The sequence below is a fragment of the Acipenser ruthenus genome, chromosome 1 (genome assembly GCF_902713425.1).
Source record: "Acipenser ruthenus chromosome 1, fAciRut3.2 maternal haplotype, whole genome shotgun sequence".
NCBI classification, from domain to species: Eukaryota; Metazoa; Chordata; class Actinopteri; order Acipenseriformes; family Acipenseridae; genus Acipenser; species Acipenser ruthenus.
The window spans coordinates 79,927,586-79,936,889 of record NC_081189.1 but is presented as its reverse complement, the minus strand read 5'-3'; the positions used below and the strand labels follow the sequence as shown (position 1 = coordinate 79,936,889).

General features: G+C 39.7%; 1 protein-coding gene across 6 annotated transcripts in view; it reads right to left on the bottom strand.

The window, feature by feature from the left end:
• Positions 1 to 1,488: 1,488 nt before the first annotated feature.
• The window catches only part of LOC117421294 (tetraspanin-5), a 51,720-nt gene continuing 43,904 nt past the window's right edge, over positions 1,489 to 9,304 (bottom strand). The window contains exons 9-10 of one of the 6 annotated variants that reach the window (XR_009329547.1): positions 3,613 to 4,774; positions 1,489 to 3,311 (exon numbers count right to left, since the gene is read on the bottom strand). Coding sequence is in view for 5 of the 6 variants with exons in the window: in XM_059030472.1 (XP_058886455.1) it covers positions 8,047 to 8,176 (130 nt within the window). In the remaining variant the exon portion in view is untranslated. The other 5 variants (XM_034035503.3, XM_059030496.1, XM_059030489.1 and 2 more) reach the window with 5 other exon arrangements.

Sequence of the window (9,304 nt, the reverse complement as noted above, 5' to 3'; positions counted from 1 at the left end):
ATTATATTCTACTGATGTAAGTTTCCTAAAATGTGTTATCATTGATAGTTCATCAAGAACATGACCCAAAATCCAAGGCTGAAACATTTTAACATTTAGCCTAGCTTCTGAGTCAACTCTTTAAAAATGTACATTGTGACTCGGTTCACTACTGAAACAATCTTTAAAAAATGTAACAAACTTCTACTGGAAACAAGACTTTTAAATGGTCTGTGTTGGCTTAAAAAAAAAGGAACAAGCAGACAAAATAGATTTTTTAAAAACAACCTTGAATGACAAATTCAGCAACATTTTCGAGTTCTGTAGACCCTTAAAACTTATGTTGACACATCAATTAAAATGACCATTTTATTTATAGCCTGTTTTGCTGCCTCTAATCCCAAAATATTAAGCACGGGAGAAACGTTAACTGCAAACCTGAAATGATAAAGCCAAAGCTTTTGTGGTTTTTCTTTATGCACTGTATATTTCTAGTAGTATGTAGAAATGTCACTGTACAGTATGAGGAATTCACTGATCATGAAGCCGGTATTTGTTTGACCCCATTGCCGTAGTAACCAAATGCACAGCATTGGTGCCGGACCGTGTACTGTAGCGCTGCTTCTACTTGATAAAGGTATGAAATCAACAGAAGAGGTGAAGAGTACAGTAATGTAGAACAACTAAGGAAAATAAAATGTATATATTTTTTTTAACGGTAGGCAGTCAAATACACGATTTCCGTGAAATCTGTGATATCGCGAATTTTCAGGGGCATTTCTTACGACAGAGTGCAGGCTCCTAACCTTCCTGAACAACCCATGAACAGAGGGAGAGTACTGAGAAGAAGGGAGAGTATTTAGGGTCTGCATCAGCCTTTTTGATCTCCCACAGGATGAAATTACAGCTTGATACAGGCTATTTCATTATGTACAATTGTTTGTATTCGTCATATAATAAACTTGGTTCATTATATCCTTTTCATTATGTATATTTGGTTTTATCCATCATATAATAATAATAGTATAATATAAAGTCAAGACACTTAGTCAACATGGGTTATTTCCTCTCCAAATGACCTACCTATTGTTCAAATGAGGTAGCCCATTTGGAGGGGAGGTGCTATTTTACAGATTATCTGTTAATCTGTGCTACCAGGAGCCCATTTTGAGGGTTTTAGAACACCGGCACAGCAAAATTTTCGCATTTAAATGTGGCAGCTTACGACGTGCCTCATTAACTTTAGGGCAGTTAATACATTCGGGATGGGGTAAAATTTGTGCCGTTGAAAGAATTTAGCACTGCGTCGGTCGATCTTGATACATGTCCCCCATAGTGTATTACCATTTTTAAAACCAAACAATTCTATTAGGCAACCTATTCTCAATTACAGTAAAACATAACTTTGCCATTCAACAATACACCACACATTATCTCCTAGAGGTACCTTGTGCTTATAGCATCACTTACATTGTCTTTCCTGTTTCGGGAGCATATTTAAAGTTAATGTACCACTATAGTTCCTAGATTAGATGATACTCAAATGGTTTCATTTTTTTTTTTTTTAATAATAAATTTAGTCGTCACCAATTTTTTTACCCGTTTTCTCCCCAATTTAGTATGCCCAATTATTATCTGTATCCTCGGCTCACCGCTTGCAACCCCCCTGCCGACTCGGGAAACGGTGGCTGGAGCACGCATCCTCCAAAACGTGCTCCTGCCAAGCCATCATTTTTCGCACTGCGGATCCACAGAGATGCCACCAGACCTATAGTGCTGGAGGACAACACAGATCTGGCAGCTTCACTGCAGAACCACAGGCACCCTGTCGGCCACAGGGGTCGCTGATGCATGGTGAGCCGTGGATTCCCCTGCCGACCTAAGCCCTCCCTACCCGGGCAGCGCTCAGCCAATGGTGCGCCGCCCCTAGGAACTCCCGGTCATGGTCGGCTGTGACATAGCCTGGATTCGAACTTGCGATATCCGGGCACATCCTGCACTCTGCGCAGAGCGCCTTTACTGGATGCGCCACTCGGGAGCCCCCCCAAATGGTTCAATTTTAACCTAAAGAATAGACACTCTGATTATCCTTTGGGGTTTGCTTTTGGGGCTTCAGTTTACTTTTCTTCATTTGTTTTTGGGTGCTTGTCAACATAGTATTCCTGAAAGGTGAAGGGCAGCAGTCAGGCATGGTGCTGGCAGGCTTCAGGTGAGATTCCTCTCATAGGCCTCACAGAACACTGCCTAGCATTCCTTGTGTGCCTTTTTGAAGCACATACAGTATGTTCTATTAAAAAGAATAATATGAGTTGATTCTAGTGCACTGTTACTTTGTCTTAAGTTACTAGTGCGGACATAATAGCATGTAGTACTTCAGTCACCACTCTCGCATTGCCTGCTGGGTCCTCAAACTTTTTATCATTGTTTAAGGTGTTTATCTTCTTTTATTGGCCTTCACATTTGTAAATGTAAACATAAAAGCGGGACCCCAATGGAAAGAAAATGTTGCAATTTAGTTTGGCGATAAATGAAAAACATGCTGTTTCAGATGTCTTAGTGGCTGTGCCAGGCATCTAATTTATGGAGGACCTAAACTACAAAGCCAGGACAGCCTACAAAGTGCTGGAGGTGGGTAGGACCAAGGGAGGCAGACAGAAGAGCCTGCTGCTGCTGTTCAGCCCCAAGCATGCAAAGGTCTGCAATGCAGCTGTAAAGAGATGAGCACTGCAGATGACCTGGGTAAAAAAATAGCTGTACTATGCTGTTGTGCTGGTGAAGTAATGTTGCTGAAACTAAAGCAAAATATAAATATTTTAGAATGTTACATCTACATGCGACTTGTCACATAAGATTAAATGTTACTCTTTGATAGCATAAAGATTCAGGGTGCTTCATGAAACCAATGGAAACCAACTTATGTAAGGGAAGTAAACCAGGTACTTGATAAATCTAAATCCTCCGATATCCCTACTGGTGACAAGTGTAAGGGATTACTTGTCTTTTAATTTTGTGCATGTGTCCTCTTGCTGTTCATTATCAGTGTACACAAAACTTTTTTTGTTGATGTGTGTTATGTAATCATTGAATACATGAGGAAAACTAATGCAAGGTTTTTTAGGCATGCAGTGCATGTCAGACTTTTTAAATTAGTTACAGAATGTGTTTGACACTGCCAGAAGTTCAACAAAAATTGGCATCATGTAACTTCTACAAAAGTGTGTGTATATATATACATATAGTAAAACAATAGTGCAGATACTTTCCTCTTTACAGTTTTCAGTTTGTGGAACTTGACATTTCTATGGCCTGGAAAACTTTGTCATGCTTGAGACCTTCAATGTAAACAAAAGGATAATAGAATAGTATTCTAAAAACATACATATTTTTATATACATCTTTTAACCGTTAAAGTACAAACAGCATACTTTTTGTTTTAGTTTTTTGCAATTTTCGTCATGTTAAAATGCTTAACTCTTTCTTAGTGAAGTTCTTTTACGTTGCATTACAGAATTTGAATAAAACAGTTATGTGCTTTAACAATTGACATTAATATACAAACTAGCCTTAGTTCACTTTATAAGACCATGAAAAGGCGGACTCGTGTTCTTTTCTTCAGAGAAAGTGGAGGTTTACCTATGTAATCATGATGAGATTCTGCGTCAGGTGAACAAGCTGCAAAAGAAACAAGGTTAGGTTTATTCCATGCTGAAAATCGAAAAAGGAACATAGGTTAGCAACTGATGTTCCAGCTATTAGTCTTCCTCAAACATGGGCTCGGAGTTAGAGGGAGCATGATAAGAAGTGTGGAGTGGAGGAAGATTACTTACAGGTGGGGATCAGAGGTTGAAGGTTTGAAGAGGCAGAAGGAAATGGGGTTATTGGTGAGAAGGCTGTGGAAGGTTCAGTTGATAAGGGATAAGGTATTAATTAAGAAACAAAAGATGCAACCTACATTACCCCTGCTGAATGTTCCCAAGAACACATCACAGCCCTCCCTAATATCAGGAAATAGGCTGCCATGTCGTCATTATCCTATCCAATCCAGAATGCCAGGACTTGTGCTAAAGTATCTCTAAACTCACAAATCAAATCAATTTTTGTCACAAGTGGATGAGCGGTTCTCAAAATATACATGTGTGACATCTAAGTACAGACACCTCTACTCATGCTTGGGCAAAATACTTAGGTAAATTTATTTTCAATAAAAAAATATTCCAAATCCAAAATACAAACTACTTTGGAAACACTGCATTTTCAATACAAAGATACATGCATTAAAAATGCAATTTAAAAACAAACCAAGATTTTCATAGGTCATCCAGAAAAATCGATTTTGTCAATAAAGGAACTGAAATAGTTAACAATTAACAAGTTTCAAGCTACGTTAAGGAAATATGCAGCGGATCCTTGTTTCCTTTGGTAGCAATCACAGCTCGGGTCCTGTTACTAACACTGGCCACTACATTTTCATAGATATCTGATGGAATATTATTCCAATTCTCCTTCAGAGCGTTTGCATTTCAGCAAGGGTTGGTGGTCTGATACCCAAGGTGGCAATCCAAAATGCCCTACAGTGGTTTAATGGAGTTTAAGTTGTCACTCTGGGCCAGCCACTGCAAATTTTCAACATTATTGTCCATTACTGTCTCCCCCGAGTCTTCCATTGGAACAAGAACACCTAGGACCACGTGGCTTGGTGGACCACGTGGCTTGGTGGACCAAGGCGGTCTGGAGCTCCCCAGGCTGAAAGTAGGAAGCTCATCTGAGAGACTGATGTACATGAAATTAGGGATTGCTAAAATCGGGAGGAAAACAAAAAATAACTAAATAAAAATGAATAAATAAAAGGAGACTACAGTGCCTGATCTCCATCAGTTCTCTGACAAATCATTTTTCATGGAAGATGTTCTGTAATTTTGTTATAGCGTTTACATTTATTTTATGCTAACCAATTAATTAGATCACCTTATGAGGGTTTTTCATGGAGAGTACATTGAAATGATTTCTCGGGGGCCTATGGATCATATTTGCGATCTTGCATCAATTGTAGACATATTATTACCAAGATCTAGCACTTATATAATATTATCTATTATTTATCTTTTTATATTTCTACCCATCTGCTTCGATGTGAATACAATCAGATTTTTTATTTTTAATAAATAACACGATTGGGTCAATTGCAGTGTACCAGTGATTTAGTCCACATCTAGTGGACTAAAATGCAGACTAGAAAATCCTGCAAATCTGTACTAACTTAATACTGATTGCAGAGTACCAAACAGATGATCCCGTTAATTGGTTTAACTGATCGGAAACAAGTGGAACCGATAATGAGGACTACAGCTGTGGCCAAAAGTTTTGCATCACCTAGAATTTTCGGATTGAGACATACTTTATTAACATAATTTAAAGCTTTTATTTTACATTGTCAAATCAACGAAACTACAAACTGATATTGCGAAGGTCTACCAGAAGCCATAATAATAGTACTGTATTTCATGTTAGATTTCGAAATGTCAGATTTTTCAATTTGTCAGTTTTTCATTAAGTATATGAGAAACTACAAAGCGGTATGTAATTCAATATGTTAACGTTACATTATTTAGCAGGTTTCATTTGACTTTATGAAGCAAAATGTGTTCATTTTATGGGGTGCTGCAAAACATCTGCCATCGCTGTAACCTATAAACCCTTCTTTACTAATCTGATATGCGGATATATAGGGATCCCTGTACAATAAGAAAGACACATTTTGATTACAGCAGTGTGATTCTTGCAAACATACTTAAATAAAAATATATCTAATTTAATTTTAATGCGGATCATTCTAGTCCATTTTGTGCACATTTCAAACTGATCATATACATGCCAACAGAACCTATGGTTGGGACAGTCCCGATTTCCAGAGGCATAGGAAGAAAATCAAGATATTTATCGCTCGCTTGCTGTACTGTTTTTTTCTCTCTCTCTAGCGGCTGCTGACCCTCGTGCACTGCACTGCCTGGCAGGGATTGTGTTCACATGACCAGATCTCAGTTTATTGACATGTGTCATATCCAGTCATATTGCAGAACGTTAGGTTATTGTCATAACCCTGGTTCCCTGAAATAGAAATGTAACCATTACCTCATGGGTATTTACCTGTAAAGACCAAGAAACCTAAATAGATATACCAAAGCCCCACGCCAGCGCCTGTGACGCAGTCATGCCCACCCCAGAGGGCATAAGACTGCAGACACAGTTACCAACATAATTGTTCCTTCAAGCATGCTGCAATCATGGACGCAGCGACCTTGAAGGTTAATGGTTACACTTCTATTTCAGGGAACCAGGATTATGATAATAACCTCTCCCTATCAAGTACAAAATATAACTATTACCGAATGGGTGCGTATACCAAAGCCGTCGCAAGGGCAATATTGCAGAATGACAGGAATGCTACATTTCTAAGTCTAGAGGCTGCCTTACCATGTTACCATACGAAACCCCAGTAACAAGTAGCTAGGACTAAAAAATGGAGGGAGAAACTCAACTCTGTGTCATCGTCCTGACCCGCTTTGCTAAGGTGATAGCAAGCAAACAGACTACTACTACTAGGAACACCTTGGCCGAATGCCTGATTTTCTCCACACACAGCGGGAGCAAGGCGAGCGTTGGGAAGGCATATAACAGTTGCCTTGGCCACTGGTGTGCCAAGGCATCTACCACCAGCGGGTCCCTATCGCCTATTATAGAGAACCAGAGGGGACAGTGAGTTGATTCCTGAACCTCTCCCAAATGAGGCTACCACCTCGGGGTTCGTCTCCACTCTGAGGCACTGGGACCCTCCGTAGTGACAGTAAGTTCTTGTGTGCACACAGCAAAGTTTACGGGCCATGCGATGGAGGCTGGGCGACCACTGTTGTATCATCTACATGGACAAGCACATGCCTGCAGAGGACACATGCGCAGAAGACCGAAGGTAGGGTCTGAGAAGATGCTGCCCTCAAGCCCAGAAGTTTTGGCACGTCATTACCATGTGCTTGTCCATGCAGACAGAGTGGACAGCATGGACCTGGAGTCCAAACACACTCCTAAATAGGAGGCTGTTTGAGAAGGCGTGAGCTGGCTCTTCGTATGATTCACCGTAAGACTCAACTGTTGAAGGTGGCCGATGACCAGTTACGTGTCAGCGTCTGCCTGAGCTGGAGACTGGGCACAATAAGCCAGTCGTCTCAATGGGGCCAGTATAGCTTCCCTGCACTTCGAAAAGGCATGGGGAGCTAGAGAGAGGCCAAAAGGCAATACTCTGAACCTGTACACTGTTCCCTGAAAGGCGAACCGCTTACTAAAAAGCATTCTTATTTCATAATGATAAGGTTGGTTAAAACTGGTATGCAGGAACATGAGCATTATTATCATATTAAAGTAGTAGTATACAGAAAATGCTAAAAACGTTCTGTGAGGACAATAAAACAGAAACACACAGAGCATTTGTCTTAAAAAGCTGGGCAACATCTATGCCAATTTCTGCTGCTTTTTTAAAATAAAAACATCTTCGCTCCTTAATATATTTATAAAGTTCTTGATTTTGAATGTTTTTCAACTACTGTACATTACATTTTTTCGAACGATTGGTTTTACATTAAAGGTAAGCCTGCTGTATCTATTCAATAATTATCTTTAAGGACTAGAATGTTGAAAATATTGCTTGTCCTTTGGACTACTATCACAAGTCTGATACTTCATAAACCACATGGGCCTAATTCAGTAAGCATTTGAGTCATATTTTCTTTATTCTTTTAGATAGACTGGTGCAAACGTAGTGCAGTTTAGCCAATCTGGCTGTGTGTCTTGAAATCCTTGACAAAGGACACAGACAGAATGCTTATTGTGGCTGTGAATGGGAAGTGAAATGACAAAGTGAATGACAGTCCCAGAGGTACTTGTGGGTACAGTTAGCAGCAGATCCTGTTATCAGGTGGTATTAACTGAGGACCACAGGCTTCATTCTACTAGGCAGATGTGAACCTCTGTAAAGGAATGTGGTGTGGAGGGGTCACTGTAAGATGGACAGAAGTCTGGTTAAGGACGCTGTGGAAAGGGGGAACTGCAGGAAGACTGTCTGGAGGTTTCCTCGGGAGATTCAAGTTCCATGGGTTTTTTGTAACACGTGTGTGTGTGTCTTGTTGATGATGTGTTAACCAGGTAGCCCCTGTAAATAATAATGATTAAAATGCACATGGTTAAGGCTTGGGAATTGGACAGTATTATCATCACCATGGAAAACTACATTCTCTGATACTAGACTGGATGGACAGGCTGATGTCAAGAAAAAAAGGAGATTGTCTTGGATAACTTTCAGAGGTGGTACCAAAACAGTCATCAAGGCTTCTAGAAATCAAAGACACAAATTGTTTAAGAGGAAAAGAAACATTCTTCCACAAATTCATAGAACAGGTTAGCAAAACTGGGCCCTACCTTAGTGCAGTAACACTAACCTAGTGAAAACAGTGCCAAAGAGTTAGTGTTTGATTCTGTGTGTGTGAGTCCACAACTTCATAGCTGTCACAAAAAAAAAAAATGCTGCAATGCCACTGTCACTGTGTGGTATAACAGTGTACAGTGATGTTCTATCCATGGTGAAGATCCGGTAATCTGGTGCTTGGAAACAACAGCTGTCAAGTTACTGCATGTCAAATGCTTGAGGAATATAACCCAACCAATAATTTAGTGAGTCTATAGTCCCTATTTACCAAACCTTCAAATGTAATTTTAATTGACTTTGTACATGTATCCGTGGTTCTGGTATCTACAATATTGTGTTTTCCTAATTTTGTTCTAGATCTTTATTTATCTGGATCTAACTTGCAATCTTAACTGCCAGGCACTAAACATACTAAAACTAAACATTCTTCATTCCATTAAACCCATACATAAATGAGACCTTTCAACTCTGCTGGCCCCACTACTATCCATGTATATATAAATGTAGATTAGATGGGGTTATAGTGAAAAACAATGATGACTCAAGATTGGTGCAACCTGGAACACAATTATTGTGGAGCAGCAGCAGTGTTGAGTAGTGGTTAGGGCTCTGGACTCTTGACCGTAGGGTCGTAGGTTCAATCCCAGGTGGGGGACACTGCTGCTGTACCCTTGAGCAAGGTACTTTACCTAGATTGCTCCAGTAAAAACCCAACTGTATAAATGGGTAATTGTATGTAAAAATAATGTGATATCTTGTAACAATTGTAAATCGCCCTGGGGTCTGCTACAGTTATCAGTCTCCTAAAATTAAAAGCCTGCGCTTATAAACACTTTGATAAATCTCACCTATGTT